At 44.9% G+C, this 21344-nt stretch overlaps 1 protein-coding gene across 1 annotated transcript in view; it reads right to left on the minus strand.

Moving 5' to 3' along the window:
- chd4b (chromodomain helicase DNA binding protein 4b) overlaps nucleotides 1-21344 on the minus strand; it is a 51197-nt gene that overhangs the window by 16304 nt on the left and 13549 nt on the right. Inside the window, exons 13-34 of the mRNA XM_071396701.1 lie at nucleotides 18839-19050; nucleotides 16758-16889; nucleotides 16408-16507; nucleotides 16101-16292; nucleotides 15423-15623; nucleotides 15133-15270; nucleotides 13560-13681; nucleotides 13140-13313; nucleotides 12719-12860; nucleotides 12340-12471; nucleotides 12039-12156; nucleotides 11761-11885; nucleotides 11539-11631; nucleotides 11301-11442; nucleotides 10926-11101; nucleotides 9180-9369; nucleotides 8530-8616; nucleotides 1229-1320; nucleotides 872-1005; nucleotides 623-767; nucleotides 385-541; nucleotides 30-133 (exon numbers count right to left, since the gene is read on the minus strand). Coding sequence (XP_071252802.1) covers nucleotides 30-133; nucleotides 385-541; nucleotides 623-767; nucleotides 872-1005; nucleotides 1229-1320; nucleotides 8530-8616; nucleotides 9180-9369; nucleotides 10926-11101; nucleotides 11301-11442; nucleotides 11539-11631; nucleotides 11761-11885; nucleotides 12039-12156; nucleotides 12340-12471; nucleotides 12719-12860; nucleotides 13140-13313; nucleotides 13560-13681; nucleotides 15133-15270; nucleotides 15423-15623; nucleotides 16101-16292; nucleotides 16408-16507; nucleotides 16758-16889; nucleotides 18839-19050 — 3108 coding nt within the window. The remainder of the gene's footprint in view (nucleotides 1-29; nucleotides 134-384; nucleotides 542-622; nucleotides 768-871; nucleotides 1006-1228; nucleotides 1321-8529; nucleotides 8617-9179; nucleotides 9370-10925; nucleotides 11102-11300; nucleotides 11443-11538; nucleotides 11632-11760; nucleotides 11886-12038; nucleotides 12157-12339; nucleotides 12472-12718; nucleotides 12861-13139; nucleotides 13314-13559; nucleotides 13682-15132; nucleotides 15271-15422; nucleotides 15624-16100; nucleotides 16293-16407; nucleotides 16508-16757; nucleotides 16890-18838; nucleotides 19051-21344) is intronic.

Consider the following 21344-nt stretch of genomic DNA (forward strand, 5'->3'; position numbering starts at 1 on the left):
TGCAGTATAATGTAATAAAGAATGTTCACCTCTGGGTCTTCTGTCTTGCTGTGCACCCTGCCGTCCTTTTCTACCTCTCCCTCCTTCTTTACCTCCGTCTCCTTGCCAGTGTCTTCAGACTTAGTGAGGTCCTCTGTTAGCGACAGAGAGAGTGTGAGAGAATGATTGAGTATATTTCCATTTTACTGTGTTTGTACCTGGGGCGGGGATGTTTGGCTGTCTCTCTGTGTGTGTGTGTGTGTGTGTGTGTGTGTGTGTGTGTGTGTGTGTGTGTGTGTGTGTGTGTGTGTGTGTGTGTGTGTGTGTGTGTGTGTGTGTGTGTGTGTGTGTGTGTGTGTGTGTGTGTGTGTGTGTGTGTGTGTGTGTGTGTGTGTGTGTGTGTACCTGGGGCGGGGGTGTTGGGCTGTGTGTCAGCGGGGGTTCCAGTAGAAGGTGTTTTGACGTCCTCTCCAGCAGCGATGGCTGCCAGCCTCCTGTTCTCCTCCAGCTCCATCATCCAGGGCATGGACCACTGGCCGTTCACATGCTCAAACTCCTGCACCTGGACATCAATACAATCAATACATACATCAATTAAATGAAAACAAAACAACAAATGATCAATTGATAACACATTGCTTACTTTCTTCCTGATCAATGACATCACGCCGATGCGAGTAAGGACATGTTGTCGTGACAACCCCTCCCGTGGAACTCCGTCAGCGAAGGTCTCCGCTCCGTCAGCCCCCGGCTCACAGAGATGACGCATGAAGAGAGAGACATACGCCCTGAGAGGGAGAGAGAATATTGTTATACGGACCCCTGGGAACACACACATAAAGACTGCACACATACAAATAGATAGACCATAGACATTAACACACAGACTCACTTGAACTCTTTCTCAGACTTCCCCCTGAGGTCTCTGACCAGCCACTGGGTGGTGAAGGCATCCTGAGGAGGCATCCCATAGCGCATCACTGCATTCAGGAATGCCTTCCTCTGGCGCGCATTGAAGCCCAACACCTGAGAGAGAGAGAGAGAGAGAGAGGGGAGGGGGGGGGTTAGAGCAACATACACACTGAAAGAGACAAAAGACAAGTGGTAAAGAGAGAGAGGAAAATGTGCAGGCAGAAGTAGACATGGCGAAAGAAAAGACTGCTTGTAGAGGGAGATATGAAGAGGACAATGTCGATTTTTCTTTTGAGTGACAGACGGTGAGAGAGACTGATAGAAGCTGCAGTCTGACCTCAATGTTGCCTCCCACTCTGGCCAACAGGGGGGGCAGCGGTTTGTCCCTTTCGTTCCTCAGCCCCTTGCGGCTTGGCCTGCGGGAGTTGGCTGGTTGGAGGGAGAAACACAGGTCATGTCATGTTAGTCTCACACACACACTACAGTCGTGGCCAAAAGTTTTGAGAATGACACAAATATTAATTTTCACAAAGTCTGCTGCCTCAGTGTCTTTAGATATTTTTGTCAGATGTTACTACGGAATACTGAAGTATAATTACAAGCATTTCATAAGTATCAAAGGCTTTTATTGACAATTACATGAAGTTGATGCAAAGAGTCAATATTTGCCGTCGTGACCCTTCTTTTTCTGCAATTCGCCTTCGCCCTGGCATGCTGTCAATTAACTTCTGGGCCACATCCTGACTGATGGCAGCCCATTCTTGCATAATCAATGCTTGGAGTTTGTCAGAATTTGTGTGTTTTTGTTTGTCCACCCGCCTCTTGAGGATTGACCACAAGTTCTCAATGGGATTAAGGTCTGGGGAGTTTCCTGGCCATGGACCCAAAATATCAATGTTTTGTTCCCCGAGCCACTTAGTTATCACTTTTGCCTTATGGCAAGGTGCTCCATCATGCTGGAAAAGGCATTGTTCGTCACCAAACTGTTCCTGGATGGTTGGGAGAAGTTTCTCTCAGAGGATGTGTTGGTACCATTTTTTATTCATGGCTGTGTTCTTAGGCAAAATTGTGAGTGAGCCCACGCCCTTGGCTGAGAAGCAACCCCACACATGAATGGTCTCAGGATGCTTTACTGTTGGCATGACACAGGACTGATGGTAGCACTCACCTTGTCTTCCCCAGACAAGCTTATATTCCGGATGCCACAAACAATCGGAAAGGGGATTCATCAGAGAAAATGGACTTTACCCCAGTCCTCAGCAGTCAAATCCCTGTACCTTTTGCAGAATATCAGTATCCCTGATGTTTTTCCTGGAGATAAGTGGTTTCTTTGCTGCCCTTCTTGACACCAGGCCATCCTCCAAAAGTCTTTGCTTCACTGTGCATGCAGATGTACTCACACCTGCCTGCTGCCATTCCTGAGCAAGCTCTGTACTGGTGGTGCCCTGATCCCGCAGCTGAATCAACTTTAGGAGACGGTCCTGGCGCATGCTGGACTTTCTTGGGTGCCCTGAAGCCTTCTTCACAACAATTGAACCGCTCTCCTTGAAGTTCTTGTTGATCCGATAAATGGTTGATTTAGATGCAATCTTACTGGCAGCAATATCCTTGCCTGTGAAGCCCTTTCTGTGCAAAGCAATGATGAAGGCACGTGTTTCCTTGCAGGTAACCATGGTTGACAGAGGAAGAACAATGATTCCAAACACCACCCTCCTTTTGAAGCTTCCAGTCTGTTATTCAAACTCAATCAGCATGACAGAGTGATCTCCAGCCTTGTCCTCGTCAACACTCACACCTGTGTTAACAAGAGAATCACTGACATGATGTCAGCTGGTCCTTTTGTGGCAGGGCTGAAATGCAGTGGAATTTCTTTTGGGGGGGATTCAGTTCATTTGCATGACAAAGAGGGACTTTGCAATTAATTGCTATTCAACTGATCACTCTTCATAACATTCTGGAGTATATGCAAATTGCCATCATACAAACTGAGGCAGCAGACTTTAATATTTGTGTCATTCTCAAAACTTTTGGCCACGACTGTACACTCACACACAGAAAATACACACATATTAATGTGTACTGACACACACACAATTCATCCTGCAATAGAGTTGGGGTAAACTCCCTACATCACTGTATGAGATTTTGATTGAATGACCCCTCAAAACAGCATGGAATTGTGTGCTATTTTACCTCTACCGGATGTTGTTTTAGCAAGCCTTTGCAATTTTTACAACCAATTGCAGATACAAGTTGCAGACAGACCTATTTGAAATAGTGTACCATAAAATGTGACATGATAAGGGATTCAAACCCTGTATTGTCTGAAAGACATATATTGATACATTGTTGCTGCATCATCAGTGAACTTGCTGAAAAAACGAATTGCAAGGAGGCAACGGTGTGTATAATTAGTTCACACCTCAGCAAACAGTTGCAAACGGAAAACGGTTTGCAATGTAGCACAAAAAAAGTTTATATTGAAAAAACTCAGGTAGGTACCTCCCCGTTTTGTTCCTAGTGAATATATCCCTGATATTAGCGAAAGTTAGCTAATAGCAGTGTGTAGCCATACTATTACATTTGAAATGTCTCTATTTCTTTGGAACTTTTGATTTTTCATTTTATATTGTTTATTTCACTTGTGTTTATTATCTATTTCACTTGCTTTGGCAATGTAAACATATGTTTCTCATGCCAATACAGCCCTTCAAATTGAATTGAATTAGTAGCTATCGTATTCACAGACGATGCTGCTACTCCTCGATATATCTGATCTTGAAAGAGCACTCACTCACTGACTGTCGCAATTGAAACGGGCGGATGATGGAAATGAACACCTCAATAACGAAAAACGTAACCGCGAGTAGCTACTGTATCTGTCGCGCTGTAATAAAATCCGCTCTGAATGTTCTGTGCCGCGAACGTCAACTGAGGCAAGTGAACATCATCAGATTAATCTTCTGACAATGTGTTTACTGTTTAGCATGGACATATTTACGATTATGACAAGATTTTGAGTCGCTCATTCAGGGTGAAATCTGCAGTCATTAATATTTTATTTGCCACGGCGGCGCAATCGGTAACTCATCTGCCGTTCAATCAATAGATCAATGGTTCGAACCCAGACCATATCATGTCACATTTCTGACCAACATTGTATGAATTATTGTTTTGCCACCAAAACGCTTCTTTATAAAGAATATATATTGTCTTTCTTACATAATACATACACACATAAATGTCCTGGATGATTTTTGTGTGAATTTCATCAATGGAAATGTTGTTCCAACAATGTAAAGTAAAAGGTATGCTACACCAGCATTTGACCTGCAACCCTTCCATTTCAAAACACGTGTAGTTTAACCAAATGTCATGTTGACCACAATCATATATTAACTTGACAATGATTGGATATCCATAAACTCAAAGAATGGATGTAATCATAAGTGCTTTCAACAGTTTATTCTAATTCTATGTATGAGCACCACACTATAAACTTCAAAATAAGAATTTTAACAGATCCTCAAAAAGAACATGGATGATTCACTGTACAGAATTGATATACTCTGTACATTTTGCTGCCCTGTCTAACAAGTCGATGCAGGAGTTAGTCTGTTTCTGTATAATCTGTAGCGGCCGTTTGAAAGACATTAGCATGGGACACAGCTTCGTAACAGTCCATGTAGAACTGACCTTAACCACAGATCTATAATCAGATTATTCTATCCCCAATCCTAAATGAACCATTAGGTGGATGAACAAATATCTAACCCTGTATCAGTAGTTGGGGCTTACCGCCCTTTCTAACTGCCGTCGGCCATTAAGTATTCGTTTGTACTTCTGCTTACTTAGACTTGTAGTGTGGAATAGTTTCGTACTATTATAATTTAATTGGCCTGTTATAACTGGCTAACAGAATCAGTCACTCTCTCTCGCGCATCATTCTCACACACAAATGCTTACACTCTTTCACTTTCTGTCCTTTGCAGAAAAACACACAAGCAAACACTAATTCGAACTGGCACATACAGAGATTCATTTATTTGCACGGACACATACACACACTCATACAGTGCATTTGGAAATGTTACGCTTAATTTTTGTAGCAAAGCATTATCATAATTTTGTGGAAACGTCATTTTGCAACAGTGCCTCTTCAACCTCAGGATGAAAAAATGTGGCTTGTCACCGAAAACCCCCACAGTTGATAGTGCATGTCAGAGCAAAAACCAAGACATGAGGTCGAAGGAATTGTCCGTAGAGCTCCGAGACAGGATTGTGTCGAGCCACAGATCTGGGGAAGGGTACCAAAACATTTCTGCAGCATTGAAGGTCCCCAAGAACACAGTGGCCTCCATAATTCTTAAATTGAAGAAGTTTGGAACCACCAAGACTCTTCCTAGAGCTGGCCACTCGGCCAAACTGAGCAATCGGGGGAGAAGGGCCTTGGTCAGGGAGGTGACCAAGAACCCGATGGTCACTCTGACAGAGCTCCAAAGTTCCTCTGTGGAGATGAGAGAACCTTCCAGAAGGTCAACCATATATCTGCAGTACTCCACCTATTTAATGCCTACCTCCTCACGCCATTTGCACACACTGTATATAGACTTTATTTTTTTATATTGTGTTATTGACTGTACGCTTGTTTATTCCACGTGTAACTGTGTTGTTGTTTGTGTCGCACTGCTTTGCTTTATCTTGGCCAGGTCGCAGTTGTAAATGAGAACTTGTTCTCAACTAGCCTACCTGGTTAAATAAAATAAAAAATCCGGCCTTTATGGTAGAGTGGCCAGACGGAAGCACTCATCAGTAAAAGGCATATGGCAGCCTGCCAAAAGGCACCTAAAGGACTCTCAGACCATAAGAAACAAGATTCTCTGGTCTGATGAAACAAAGATTGAACTCTTTGGCCTGAATGCCAAGCGTCACATCTGGAAGAAACCAGGTCCGCTCATCACCTGGCCAATACCATCCCTACGGTGAAGCATGGTGGTGCAACATCATGTCGTGGGGATGTTTTTCAGCGGCAGGGACTGGGAGACTAGTCAGGATCAAGGGAAAAATCAACAGAGCAAAGGACAGAGATCCTTGATGAAAACCTGCTCCAGAGCACTTAGGACCTCAGACCTTCCAACCAGACAATGACCCTAAGCACACAGCCAAGATAATGCAGGAGTGGCTTCAGGACAAGTCTCTGAATGTCCTTAAGTGGCCCAGCCAGAGCCCGGACCTGACCAAACATCTCTGGAGAGACCTGAAAATAGCTGTGCAGCGATGCTCCCCATCCAACCTGACAGAGCTTGAGAGGATCTGCAGAGAAGAATGGGAGAAACTCCCCAAATACAGGTGCGCCAAACCTGGAGCGTCATACCCAAGAAGACTCGAGGCTGTAATCGCTGCCAAAGGTGCTTCAACAAAGTACTCAGTAAAGGTTTGAATACTTATGTAAATGTGATATTTCATTCTTTCTTTTTTATATATATATACAGTGGGGAGAACAAGTATTTGATACACTGCCGATTTTGCAGGTTTTCCTACTTACAAAGCCTGTAGAGGTCTGTAATTTTTATCATAGGTACACTTCAACTATGAGAGACGGAATCTAAAACAAAAATCCAGAAAATCACATTGTATGATTTTTAAGTAATTAATTTGCATTTTATTGCATGACATAAGTATTTGATACATCAGAAAAGCAGAACTTAATATTTGGTACAGAAACCTTTGTTTGCAATTACAGAGATCATACGTTTCCTGTAGTTCTTGACTAGGTTTGCACACACTGCAGCAGGGATTTTGGCCCACTCCTCCCTACAGATCTTCTCCAGATCCTTCAGGTTTCGGGGCTGTCGCTGGGCAATACGGACTTTCAGCTCCCTCCAAAGATTTTCTATTGGGTTCAGGTCTGGAGACTGGCTAGGCCACTCCAGGACCTTGAGATGCTTCTTACGGAGCCACTCCTTAGTTGCCATGGCTGTGTGCTTCGTGTCGTTGTCATGCTGGAAGACCCAGCCACGACCCATCTTCAATGCTCTTACTGAGGGAAGGAGGTTGTTGGCCAAGATCTCGCGATACATGGCCCCATCCATCCTCCCCTCAATACGGTGCAGTCGTCCTGTCCCCTTTGCAGAAAAGCATCCCCAAAGAATGATGTTTCCACCTCCATGCTTCACGGTTGGGATGGTGTTCTTGGGGTTGTACTCATCCTTCTTCTTCCTCCAAACACGGCGAGTGGAGTTTAGACCAAAAAGCTCTATTTTTGTCTCATCAGACCACATGACCTTCTCCCATTCCTCCTCTGGATCATCCAGATGGTCATTGGCAAACTTCAGACGGGCCTGGACATGCGCTGGCTTGAGCAGGGGGACCTTGCGTGCGCTGCAGGATTTTAATCCATGACGGTGTAGTGTGTTACTAATGGTTTTCTTTGAGACTGTGGTCCCAGCTCTCTTCAGGTCATTGACCAGGTCCTGCCGTGTAGTTCTGGGCTGATAACTCACCTTCCTCATGATCATTGATGCCCCACGAGGTGAGATCTTGCATGGAGCCCCAGACCGAGGGTGATTGACCGTCATCTTGAACTTCTTCCATTTTCTAATAATTGCGCCAACAGTTGTTTCCTTCTCACCAAGCTGCTTGCCTATTGTCCTGTAGCCCATCCCAGCCTTGTGCAGGTCTACAATTTTATCCCTGATGTCCTTACACAGCTCTCTGGTGTTGGCCATTGTGGAGAGGTTGGAATCTGTTTGATTGTGTGTGGACAGGTGTCTTTTATACAGGTAACGAGTTCAAACAGGTGCAGTTAATACAGGTAATGAGTGGAGAACAGGAGGGCTTCTTAAAGAAAAACTAACAGGTCTGTGAGAGCCGGAATTCTTACTGGTTGGTAGGTGATCAAATACTTATGTCATGCAATAAAATGCAAATTAATTATTTAAAAATCATACAATGTGATTTTCTGGATTTTTGTTTTAGATTCCGTCTCTCACAGTTGAAGTGTACCTATGATAAAAATTACAGACCTCTACATGCTTTGTAAGTAGGAAAACCTGCAAAATCGGCAGTGTATCAAATACTTGTTCTCCCCACTGTATATATATATATATATATACATTTGCTAAAATTTCTAAAAACCTGTTTTTGCTTTGTCATTATGGGGTATTGTGTGTAGATTGATGAGGGGAAAAAACGATTTAATCAATTTTAGAATAAGGCTGTAACATAACAAAATGTGAAGGGGTCTGAATACTTTCCAAATGCACTGTATAGACAGGTGTGTGCCTTTCCAAATCATGTCCAATCAAGTGAATTTACCACAGGTGGACTCCAATCAAGTTGTAGAAGCATCTCAAGGATGATCAATGGAAATAGGATGCACCTGAGCTCAATTTCGAGTCTCATAGCAAAGGGTCTGAATACTTATGTAAATAATGTATTTCTGCAAAAATGTTTTTAAAAAACTGTTTTCGCTTTGTCATTATGGAGTGTTGTGTGTAGATTGATGAGCAAAATGTTTTATTTAATCCATTTTAGAATTAGGCTGTAACATAAAATTTGGGGTAAAAGATGAAGGGGTCTGAATACTTTCCGAATGCACTGTAATCAATTTGAATTCATGACAATAGTGTTTGTTACCTTCTGATCGCTCATCAAAGTCCTCATCTCCCTCCTCTGAGGCCACAGAGTAATCTGAGTTGTTGTCAGACTGATCCTCCTGCCAATCTGCTTATAGAATGGAGAGAGAGGTACGGGGAAGAGACAGGATTAGCCAATCAGAGAGTTTTAGGACACAGACCGCTCTGTTTTCAGGGGAGAAGGAAGAGAGAGTGAAGAATAGATACAATCACATAGACAGAAATTCACTTCAACCAACTTCACAAGAAAACTAAACTAGTCAATACCAAAATCATTAACAAGGTTGGGGTCACTTTCTTGTCAAACATGAATTGAATTTCAATTCACTTCCTGAATTGGAATTGACCCCAATCTTGTTAGAGACAGATAGGAGAGAGTACTGAGACAGTAGGAAGGAAACATCATGCCCATGCTTAATCATAGAATACTAGTAGAAACAGCTAAAAAACACAGAAGACAGAGATGGGACATAGACAAACATGTAGTACGAACACAAACCATTAACACACACACACACACGCTCCAATATAACACAAAAGATACACACTCTTATCCCACACACCCTACCTAACACACACATAAACACACGTCCACATGCACACACACAGAGTAGGTAAAAAAAGGTTGCATTGTGCAGCGCTGTTCTGTACCCCGTCTACTACCCCGTTCCTCCTGAGAGCCGTCGTTGTAGTTGACAGGCTTGCGGGTCCTCTTTCCCTTTCCCAGGTTACGGGCCAGGTCCTCCTGCTGCTGCTCATAGTGGTGTCTCAGCAGTTTCTCCCAGTAGTCTGGGTCTACTGACTCCTCCTGTTTAATCACCTCCCGCTGCACCTCCTCCTCCTGGACACACACACACAGGTTAGCAATGATGGAAGAACTCGTATACTAACACACCCACACAGGTTAGGAATGATGGAAGAACTCGTATACTAACACACCCACACAGGTTAGCAATGATGGAATAACTCGTATACTAACTAACACCCACACAGGTTAGCAATGATGGAAGAACTCGTATACTAACATACACACAGGTTAGCAATCATGGAAGAACTCGTATACTAACACACCCACACAGGTTAGCAATGATGGAATAACTCGTATACTAACTAACACCCACACAGGTTAGCAATGATGGAATAACTCGTATACTAACTAACACCCACACAGGTTAGCAATGATGGAAGAACTCGTATACTAACATACACACAGGTTAGCAATCATGGAAGAACTCGTATACTAACACACCCACACAGGTTAGCAATGATGGAATAACTCGTATACTAACTAACACCCACACAGGTTAGCAATGATGGAATAACTCGTATACTAACTAACACCCACACAGGTTAGCAATGATGGAAGAACTCGTATACTAACATACCCACACAGGTTAGCAATGATGGAAGGACTCGTATACTACCTAACACCCACACAGGTTAGCAATGATGGAAGAACTCGTATACTAACACACACCTACACACCTTATCAATGATGGAAGAACTCGTATACTAACTAACACCCACACAGGTTTGCAGTGATGGAAGAACTCGTATACTAACATACACACAGGTTAGCAATGATGGAAGAACTCGTATACTAACATACCCACACAGGTTAGCAATCATGGAAGAACTCGTATACTAACACACCCACACAGGTTAGCAATGATGGAATAACTCGTATACTAACTAACACCCACACAGGTTAGCAATGATGGAAGAACTCGTATACTAACATACCCACACAGGTTAGCAATGATGGAAGGACTCGTATACTACCTAACACCCACACAGGTTAGCAATGATGGAAGAACTCGTATACTAACACACACCTACACACCTTATCAATGATGGAAGAACTCGTATACTAACTAACACCCACACAGGTTTGCAGTGATGGAAGAACTCGTATACTAACACACACCTAATCAATGATGGAAGAACTCGTATACTAACTAACACCCACACAGGTTTGCAGTGATGGAAGAACTCGTATACTAACACACACCTAATCAATGATGGAAGAACTCGTATACTAACTAACACCCACACAGGTTTGCAGTGATGGAAGAATTTGTATACTAACTAACATGCACACACAGGTTTGCAATGATGGAAGAACTTATATACGAACTAACACACATGTTAGCAATGATGGAAGAACTTGTATACACACACACACACACACACACACACACACACACACACACACACACACACACACACACACACACACACACACACACACACACACACACACACACACACACACACAGGTTAGCAATGATGGAAGAACTTGTATAAAAACACATTCAAGTGTAATAACACAGACTCAGAAGTATGGGTCATCTCTCCTGTTCATCACCTTCCACAGTATCTCTCACACACACACACCTCCTCCTCCTCGTCCTTGACGACGTATTGGGCCACTTTGAAGGAGCTGAGGTACTCGTTCATGCTCTGGATCTCTGTGTCCTCAGTGGACTCTGACTCCTGGTTCCTGTCCAGCAGTCTGTCTATGGCCTTGTCATCATAGTGGATGACCTGGCTGTCATCCTCCTTGTTGTCCCCTGAGACGGAAAGGGACAAGGAAAGAGAGTGGCGTACAATGAAAGAGTGTGTAAGAAAGAAAGACTGGAGAGGCCACACACATAGTTTCCAGGTTGTTAGTTTGAAGGAAAACCAGCGGACATTACGGCCCCCAACAACGGGAATGACTACCTGTTTGGAGTGGACTGATCTGGTTATGGTTAGTAGTTAGTGACTCACCCTCTCCCAGCTCGTCCTTGAACAGCTCCTCTGTTCCAAACTTGAGGATGTCATCCAGCTCCTGTTTGGACATGGAACCTGTCTTACTGCCCAGCCCAGGACGTACCACCAGGTGGGTCAACATCATCTTCTTCTTAGCCACCTGGAGGAGAGGAGGGGAGGATGAGAGGAGAGTTAGTGTCTGTCTTTTACCTACCACTCTGTATGAGTCTGGTAGGCCTTGGTATACTGGGTTTACCTGAGTGATCCTCTCTTCCACAGACGCCTTGGTAACGAAGCGGTAGATCATAACCTTCTTATTCTGACCAATCCTGTGAGCTCTGCTGAATGCCTGAGAGAGAGAGAGACGGGAAGAGATTGGAAGAGAAGAGGAGAGGGGTGTGTGTGTGTGTGTGTGTGTGTGTGTGTGTGTGTGTGTGTGTGTGTGTGTGTGTGTGTGTGTGTGTGTGTGTGTGTGTACCTGGATGTCGTTGTGGGGGTTCCAGTCGGAGTCGTAGATGACGACGGTGTCGGCGGTTGCCAGATTGATGCCCAAACCTCCCGCTCTGGTAGAGAGCAGGAAGGCAAACTGAGGGGCGCCAGGAGCTGAGAGAGAGATAGAGGAGAAGGGAGAGAAGGAGGGAGGGAGGAGACAAAAGACAAATAGATACTTCCATTTCATATTTTTTCACAGTTAAAGTTAGTGTTCCAATTGTGCTGTTGTTAGTGTATCCATGAACCCATGCGTGTGTGTCTCACCGTTGAAGCGGTCGATGGCCTCCTGTCTCATGCCCCCCGTTACACTTCCATCAATCCTCTCGTACTTATAACCCTCGTTCTCCAGGAAGTCCTCCAGCAGGTCCAACATCTTAGTCATCTACCAGGAGACAGAGACAGTTAGTGTGTGTGTGTGTGTGTGTGTGTGTGTGTGTGTGTGTGTGTGTGTGTGTGTGTGTGTGTGTGTGTGTGTGTGTGTGTGTGTGTGTGTGTGTGTGTGTGTGTGTGTGTGTGTGTGTGTGTGTGTGTGTGTGTGTGTGTGTGTGTGTGTGTGTGTGTGTACCTGAGAGAAGACGAGCACTCTATGTCCTCCCTCCTTGAGTTTAACCATCATCTTTTGCAGCAGAGTCAGTTTCCCAGAAGCCCTTGTGAGGGCACTGCCCTCGTACATTCCGTTTGGAATCTTTGGCGCCTCCTGCAGGAGATCAATCAATCAAACATCAGTCAATTAATTAATTAAAGCTCATCATCAAGCAGACTGCATCCAGATCAAAGCATCTTAACACATTCTGTTTAGTCTGTTAGGTTTAGAAATATAACCAACAAAATCATATACATTCAAGACAACATTTTCTCGTATACAAACACACAGATTGATGCCCTCCTTCAAGCACCGAATCAATGGTATGGCCCACGTCTCAGAGAATGGGTTGGGATCGTACCATTGCGGCTCCGGGAAAGAGGTAGGGGTGGTTGCAACACTTCTTGAGGTCCATGACCACGTTGAGCAGGGACACTTGGTTTCCTCCTCCGCGGGTGTTCAGGGCGTCAAAGTTACGCGTCAAGATGAACTTGTAGTACTTCCTGCATCACACAATTCAATTAATACCAGAAAACAAGAAATAGAAGCCAACATGAGACTTCTGCAACACTACACTACTGACATTCAATCCTCTATTTCCTTATTCTCTATACTTCTCCTCTCATTAGCATGTGCTAGCACTGATTGTACTGCACTGTTGAGGGAGATAGCAAGTAAGCCTTTCACTGCACCTTTTATACCTGCTGTAAACTGTGTACGTGACGAATCCAATTTGATTTGATTGCTACCACCATCCTCCCCACCCTCCCCTCATCACTTACTTCTGCATGGGGCTGAGCTCCACTCGTAGGATGAGCTCTGTCTTGGAGGGCATGTGTTTGAAGACGTCGGCCTTCAGTCTCCTGAGCATGTGTGGTCCCAGCATGTCATGCAACTTCTTGATCTGGTCTTCTTTGGCGATGTCAGCAAACTCTTCCAGGAACCCCTCTAGGTTACTGCAGAGCAGAGAGCAAGAGAAGAGGGGGGGGGACTTTTGTTATTGTTTTGGTTACTGGATTTGTTCAAAAAGAAACATCAGGACTACAAAACACTAAGCAATAGCAGCACTCACACACACACACACACACACACACACACACACACACACACACACACACACACACACACACACACAGACACACACATACACACACACAAAGACACACACACACACAGACACACAGTAGTGTAGGCATACTGACTTGAATCTCACTGGGGTGAGGAAGTTGAGCAGGTGGAAGAGTTCCTCCAGGTTGTTCTGTAGAGGTGTACCAGTCAGCAGCAGCTTGTGCTGGAGAGGGTAGTTATTCAGAATCCTAAAGAACTACACAGAGAGAGAGAGAGACAGCGTTTTATACTTCAGCTGTCCTCTTCACAAAACAGGGTGATCTCTCATCTTTGACTGGTTATAACCATAACTATACTAATAAACACTGTATTCAGTATGCAAGGATATGTCATATTATAATATTTATGGTACTGGTTATGACTGTAATGGTTATGACTATAATGGTTATGACTATAATGGTTATGGTACTGCTTATTATTATAGTGGTTATGGTACTGGTTATGGCTATAATGGTTATGGTACTGGTTATGACTATAATGGTTATGACTATAATGGATATGACTTTAATGGTTATGGTACTGGTTATGACTATAATGGTTATGGTACTGGTTATGTCTATAATGGTTATGACTATAATGGATATGACTTTAATGGTTATGGTACTGGTTATGACTATAATGGTTATGGTACTGGTTATGTCTATAATGGTTATGGTACTGGTTATGACTATACTGGTTATGGTACTGGTTATGACTATACTGGTTATGGTACTGGTTATGGCTATAATGGTTATGGTACTGGTTATGACTATAATGGATATGACTTTAATGGTTATGGTACTGGTTATGACTATAATGGTTATGGTACTGGTTATGTCTATAATGGTTATGGTACTGGTTATGACTATACTGGTTATGGTACTGGTTATGACTATACTGGTTATGGTACTGGTTATGACTATAATGGTTATGGTACTGGTTATGACTATAATGGTTATGGTACTGGTTATGACTATAATGGTTATGGTACTGGTTATGACTATAATGGTTATGGTACTGGTTATGACTATAATGGTTATGGTACTGGTTATGACTATAATGGATATTACTTTAATGGTTATGACTATAATGGTTATGGTACTGGTTATGACTATGACTATAATGGTTACGGTACTGGTTATGACTATAATGGTTACGGTACTGGTTATGACTATAATGGTTATGGTACTGGTTATGACTATAATGGTTACGGTACTGGTTATGACTATAATGGTTACGGTACTGGTTATGACTATAATGGTTACGGTACTGGTTATGACTATAATGGTTATGGTACTGGTTATGACTATAATGGTTATGACTATAACGGTTATGGTACTGGTTCTGATTTTATTTATTTAACCTTTATTTAACTAGGCAAGTCAGTTAAGAACAAATTCTTATTTACAATGATGGCCTACCCCGGTCAAACCCGGACGACGCTGGGCCAATTGTGCGCTGCCCTATGGGACTCCCAATCACGTCTGGATGTGATACAGCCTGGGTTCGAATCAGGGACTGTAGTGACGCCTCTTGTACTGAGATGCAGTGCCTTAGACTGCTGCGCCACTCGGGATGATTATATAATGGTTACGGTACTGGTTATGACTATAATGGTTACGGTACTGGTTATGACTATAATGGTTATTGTACTGGTGTGTGTCTGACCTTTGACTGGTTGTTCTTCAGCCTGTGGGCCTCATCCACCACCAGACAGGCCCAGTCTATGGAGCCCAGCACAGCCTGGTCTATAGTGATCAGCTCATAGGACGTCAGCAGGACATGGAACTTCACCGATGAGTCTTTCTGCAGGGGGACAGAGCGAGAGGGAGTAGGCAGAGGATTAGGGGGTAACAATAAAGATATAATGAGGGAGATAGAAAAAAATCAACAACAATAACAACCATGACCGCACCTTATCAGTCTTTCCCCATCCTCCCATCCCACTCATCTCTCACCTTCATCTTAGAGGCCTTCTTGCCCCCCCGGATGGCATTGCCCTCGAAGGAGAACTCGTTCTCTCTGATGACGGCTCTGCTGTCCTTGTCTCCTACGTAGGTCACCACGTACATGTCCGGGGCCCACAACTCAAACTCTCTCTCCCAGTTAATGATGGTGGACAGGGGGGCGCTCACCAGGAACGGGCCCTTTGAATGACCCTGGAGAGGTGGAAGGTCAGGGGTTAAAAGGTGAGTGAGTAAAACACTTCAGGTGAATCAGAAAAGAGAAGTGCCTAAGTCCGATTTAGATGCTCTGCCCTTATCCCCTAACACTGGACTGATCATTCACGCACTAGGTATTTAGCAGTAGAGTAATAACTCAACCTAGCCTTCTGATAAGACTATGTGGACTTTGCTTGTATTTGTCCCAGCCTGCCTTTAGGACAGTGTCCCTCTTTTTGGACTCTTTTTCCCCTTTGATGGGCGGTTTTATTGTTTGTCCAGGGTTTGGCAGTACCCCTACTGAAATTATTGATAAGAGAAGGCAGACTGGAAGAGAGACACAAACTTATATACACACAGGATATCGCTCTCTCTCTCACACACTTTCTGAAACACATCGCTATGGAATCAGATGACCACATCCTTTTGCCTATCCAGCACACACAGACCCCAATACAGACCCTAACAACACACCTCTTTGTAGAGTGAGTAGAGGAAGACAGCGGTCTGGACAGTCTTGCCTAGACCCATCTCATCAGCCAGTATAGTGTCAGTGGCCTGAGCCCAGGAGAAACGCAGCCAGTTGAGACCCTCCAGCTGGTAGGGGTGCAGCGTTCCCCGTGTAGTGTCCAGGTAGTCTGGCTGATGGTCAAACTTGATGGTGGGCTGGAGGGGAAGTGGAAGATAAACATCTTCATTTACATCACAGAATCATGAATCAATGTGAATGGGAGATTTGGAAGATTCACATGAAAAGGAACAAGGAAGTAGCCGTACTTACATCCACCACAGGGTTAGCAGGGGGTTTCTCACTCTTCTTCACTTTAGCTATCTTCTTCAGCTTCTTACCAGGCCTGCCCTCATCTCCCAACATCAACTCTCTGAGAGAGAGAGATGGAAGAGTTGGTAGGTAGAGAAAGATGGAAGACATGAAGAGGATTAGATTATTGCTTCAGGTTACTTACTACAGGTTGCTATAGGCAGAGTTGTCAGAGTTTTGTGTGCATGCATGGGTGAGTATGTGCATGTTTTTGTGTGTGTGTGTGTGTGTGTGTGTGTGTGTGTGTGTGTGTGTGTGTGTGTGTGTGTGTGTGTGTGTGTGTGTGTGTGTGTGTGTGTGTGTGTGTGCACCTGTGGTTCCAGTAGGTCTGCTTGTATTGGTCGTACTCTGGGATGTCCATCTCCTCACTCTCCCAGGAGGCCTGGTCGTAGGCCAGATCCCTCCACTTGATCAGGAAGTGCACGTTGTTCTTCTTATCCACACTGGAGAGAGGAGGAGAGGGGAAGGAGAATGATGATATTATGGTTTACATCTGTATTCCTTTACAGAACTGACTGTGTAAGGAGGTGGTAGTATGTTACCTATGCTGTGGTGTGTTAGCGTGTGTATCCCAGGTGTGTGTGTGTTAGCGTGTGTATCCCAGGTGTGTGTGTGTTAGCGTGTGTATCCCAGGTGTGTGTGGGTTAGCGTGTGTATCCCAGGTGTGTGTGGGTTAGCGTGTGTATCCCAGGTGTGTGTGTGTGTTAGCGTGTGTATCCCAGGTGTGTGTGTGTTAGCGTGTGTATCCCAGGTGTGTGTGTGTGTGTTAGCGTGTGTACCCCAGGTGTGTGTGTGTGTGTGTTAGCGTGTGTATCCAGGTGTGTGTGTGTGTTAGCGTGTGCATCCCATGTGTGTGTGTGTTAGTGTGTGTATCCCATGTGTGTGTGTGTTAGTGTGTGTATCTCAGGTGTGTGTGTGTTAGCGTGTGTATCCCAGGCGTGTGTGTGTTAGCGTGTGTATCCCAGGCGTGTGTGTGTTAGCGTGTGTATCCCAGGTGTGTGCGTGTGTGTGTGTTAGCGTGTGTATCCCAGGTATGTGCGTGCGTGTGTTAGCATGTGTATCCCAGGTGTGTGCGTGTGTGTGTTAGCGTGTGTATCCTAGGTGTGTGCGTGTGTGTGTTAGCGTGTGTATCCCAGGTGTATGCGTGTGTGTGTTAGCGTGTGTATCCCCGGTGTGTGTGTGTTAGCGTGTGTATCCCAGGTGTGTGCGTGTGTGTGTTTGCTTGTGTATCCCAGGTGTGTGCGTGTGTGTGTTAGCGTGTGTATCCCAGGTGTGTGCGTGTGTGTGTTAGCGTGTGTGTGTTAGCGTGTGTATCTAAGGTGTGTGTGTGTGTGTGTTAGCGTGTGTATCCCAGGTGTGTGCGTGTGTATCCCAGGTGTGTGTGTGTTAGCGTGTGTATCCCAGGTGTGTGCGTGTGTGTGTTAGCGTGTGTATCCCAGGTGTATGCGTGTGTGTGTTTGCGTGTGTATCCCAGGTGTATGCGTGTGTGTGTTTGCGTGTGTATCCCAGGTGTGTGCGTGTGTGTGTTAGCGTGTGTATCCCAGGTGTATGCGTGTGTGTGTTTGCGTGTGTATCCCAGGTGTATGCGTGTGTGTGTTTGCGTGTGTATCCCAGGTGTGTAGGTGTGTGTGTTAGCGTGTGTATCCCAGGTGTGTGCGTGTGTGTGTTAGCGTGTGTATCCCAGGTGTGTGCGTGTGTGTGTTAGCGTGTGTATCCCAGGTGTGTGCGTGTGTGTGTTAGCGTGTGTATCCCAGGTGTGTGCGTGTGTGTGTTAGCGTGTGTATCCCAGGTGTGTGCGTGTGTGTGTTAGCGTGTGTATCCCAGGTGTGTGCGTGTGTGTGTTAGCGTGTGTATCCCAGGTGTGTGCGTGTGTGTGTGTTAGCGTGTGTATCCCAGGTGTGTGCGTGTGTGTGTTAGCGTGTGTATCCCAGGTGTGTGCGTGTGTGTGTTAGCGTGTGTATCCCAGGTGTGTGCGTTAGCGTGTGTATCCCAGGTGTGTGCGTGTGTGTGTTAGCGTGTGTATCCCAGGTGTGTGCGTGTGTGTGTTAGCGTGTGTATCCCAGGTGTGTGCGTGTGTGTGTTAGCGTGTGTATCCCAGGTGTGTGCGTGTGTGTGTTAGCGTGTGTGTGTTAGCGTGTGTATCCCAGGTGCCTGTGTGTGCGTGTGTGTGTTAGCGTGTGTATCCCAGGTGTGTGCGTGCGTGTGTGTGTTAGCGTGTGTATCCCAGGTGTGTGCGTGCGTGTGTGTGTTAGCGTGTGTATCCCAGGTGTGTGCGTGTGTGTGTTAGCGTGTGTATCCCAGGTGTGTGCGTGTGTGTGTTAGCGTGTGTATCCCAGGTGTGTGCGTGTGTGTGTGTTAGCGTGTGTATCCCAGGTGCCTGTGTGTGCGCTACCTGTGGTTGAGGATGCGGTGGATCATGAGCCACTCCATCTTGACTCCGTAACGGTAGAACTCCTCCTCCATGTGGACGTACAGGGGGTCCTTGTTCTTCCTCTTAGTGCTCTTGTCATCGTCCCCCTCCCCTCCGAAGTCCACCAGCGGGGGCTCGTCCATGTCCGTCTTCCTCTGGTAGTTACGGAACATCACCTGGCAGTTCAGCTCCAACTGGAGGGAGGGAAAAGAGTGAAGAGGGTAAAAGGTGAGTCTGCTCTCTATTTAGTACATAAGGATGAAGACATTGAGCCTAGGGCTGTTGCGGTGACCGTATTACCGCCACACCGGCAGTCATGACGGCAGTAAAATTCCACTTGACCGTTGAGTTACGGTAATCTCCTTTTATGCACTCTGGACATGCTTTGGTAGTGTAGTAGTAACATAAGACACATGGATAACATATAAAGACATAAGACAGCTGAACATTAAAGTAACGAACCACATGTTCACGTTGATCATGAGACTGTGGTAATGGAGATATACTAAGGGACGTTCTGGCCCTCTTATTTTCTCCATTGTGCTGACAGACTGACCAGACACATGGGCACCTAAAACAATTGGACACACTAGACTTATAGTCTACACATTCCACTAAAAGCACACATACCAGAGAAATATGCCTAAGGCAACTGGACACTAATGATAAGAAGAGACATAGAGTCTGCCAATTCCAATAAGGACATACCAGAGAACATGCTGGGGCATTGAATTAAATACAGGGTTGAGTCATAGGCCTAGAGTATAGAGGGACATATATTATTTTTAAGACAAGCATGGGTCTGGCCACTATTATAATTTAACTGAAAGCAGATAATGGGCGTTAGTAGGCGTGAACAAGCAGGAAGCCTGAACTAAAAAGATAAGGATGGCAGGAAGAATTAGGGGAAGTATGCTTATTTGCATATGGGGTGGACCCATATGCTATTTATGTATAAATGTTGGAACCGGGGTTGGGAAGCGGTGTGTGTTCCGCGGGGTGTGTTCCGCGGGGACATGCCAGTGGGCTGTACAGTTGTAATAAAGAGCATGTTTGATTTTAAAAGTTCTGGTAAGCGTTGTATTTGAAAATGATTTTCCACGACAGTAGTACCCAACTTACTAACTACCATCAGCTCCTAATGGTCTGGTACTCAGGGCTCTATTGTCTCTCCATCAGGTCATAATGGCCTGGTACTCAGGGCTCTATTGTCCCTCCATCAGTTCCTAATGGCCTGGTACTCAGGGCTCTATTGTCTCTCCATCAGTTCCTAATGGCCTGGTACTCAGGGCTCTATTGTCCCTCAATCAGGTCATAATGGCCTGGTACTTGGGGCTCTATTGTCCCTCCATCAGGTCATAATGGCCTGGTACTCAGGGCTCTATTGTCCCTCCATCAGGTCCTAACGGCCTGGTACTCAGGGCTCTGTTGTTCCTCCATCAGGTCCTAACGGCGTGGTACTCAGGGCTCTATTGTCCCTCCATCAGGTCCTAATGGTCTGGTACTCAGGGCTCTATTGTCCCTCCATCAGGTTGCTAATGGCCTGGTACTCAGGGCTCTATTGTCCCTCCATCAGGTCCTAACGGCCTGGTACTCAGGGTTCTATTGTCCCTCCATCAGGTCCTAACAGCGTGGTACTCAGGGCTCTATTGTCCCTCCATCAGGTCCTAACGGCCTGGTACTCAGGGCTCTATTGTCCCTCCATCAGGTCCTAACAGCGTGGTACTCAGGGCTCTATTGTCCCTCCATCAGGTCCTAATGGTCTTGTACTCAGGGCTCTATTGTCCCTCCATCAGGTTGTTAATGGCCTGGAATTCAGGGTTCTATTGTCCCTCCATCAGGTCATAATGGTCTGGTACTCAGGGCTCTATTGTCCTTCCATCAGGTCATAATGGTCTGGTACTCAGGGCTCTATTGTCCCTCTAACCACTCTGACATCAAAGCAAATGCAATGGAAAATCACATCAAACACTTATCATCAAAACAGAAGGCCTATCATACTTTTAAAACTCATCTCACTGTGATGATCAATTTGAAGAAACAAGTTTAACAGCAGGTTGAAACAGTATAAAACATGGTTGTTGTGGATGTTGTTTCAAAGCCTAACCTAACAAAATGGACAGCACTTTCTCAGATGATGACTAATTCAAAACACCCAAACGCATATTTGAGTTTATGCATAGGCTTATTAGCCCAAGCTCAAAAACAACAAATTGAAATGATGATTGTTGTGTCTTTACAATACATAGCCTACCGCATATTACACATGGCAGAAAAACATAAAACAAACTGATTTAAGATGTCTTTGGAACATATTGGGTCTATCCTAACAAATGTGAGTAATTGCCTTTGAGTGTGGACTGCATTATTATTTTATTTTTTTAAATCTATATATAATTGAACCTTTATTTAACTAGGCAAGCCTACCGGGGAACACTGCCTTGTTCAGGGGCCCAACGACAGATTTTTACCTTGTCAGCTTGGGATT

This window comes from Salvelinus alpinus, chromosome 4 (genome assembly GCF_045679555.1).
Source record: "Salvelinus alpinus chromosome 4, SLU_Salpinus.1, whole genome shotgun sequence".
In the NCBI taxonomy this organism is placed as follows: Eukaryota; Metazoa; Chordata; class Actinopteri; order Salmoniformes; family Salmonidae; genus Salvelinus; species Salvelinus alpinus.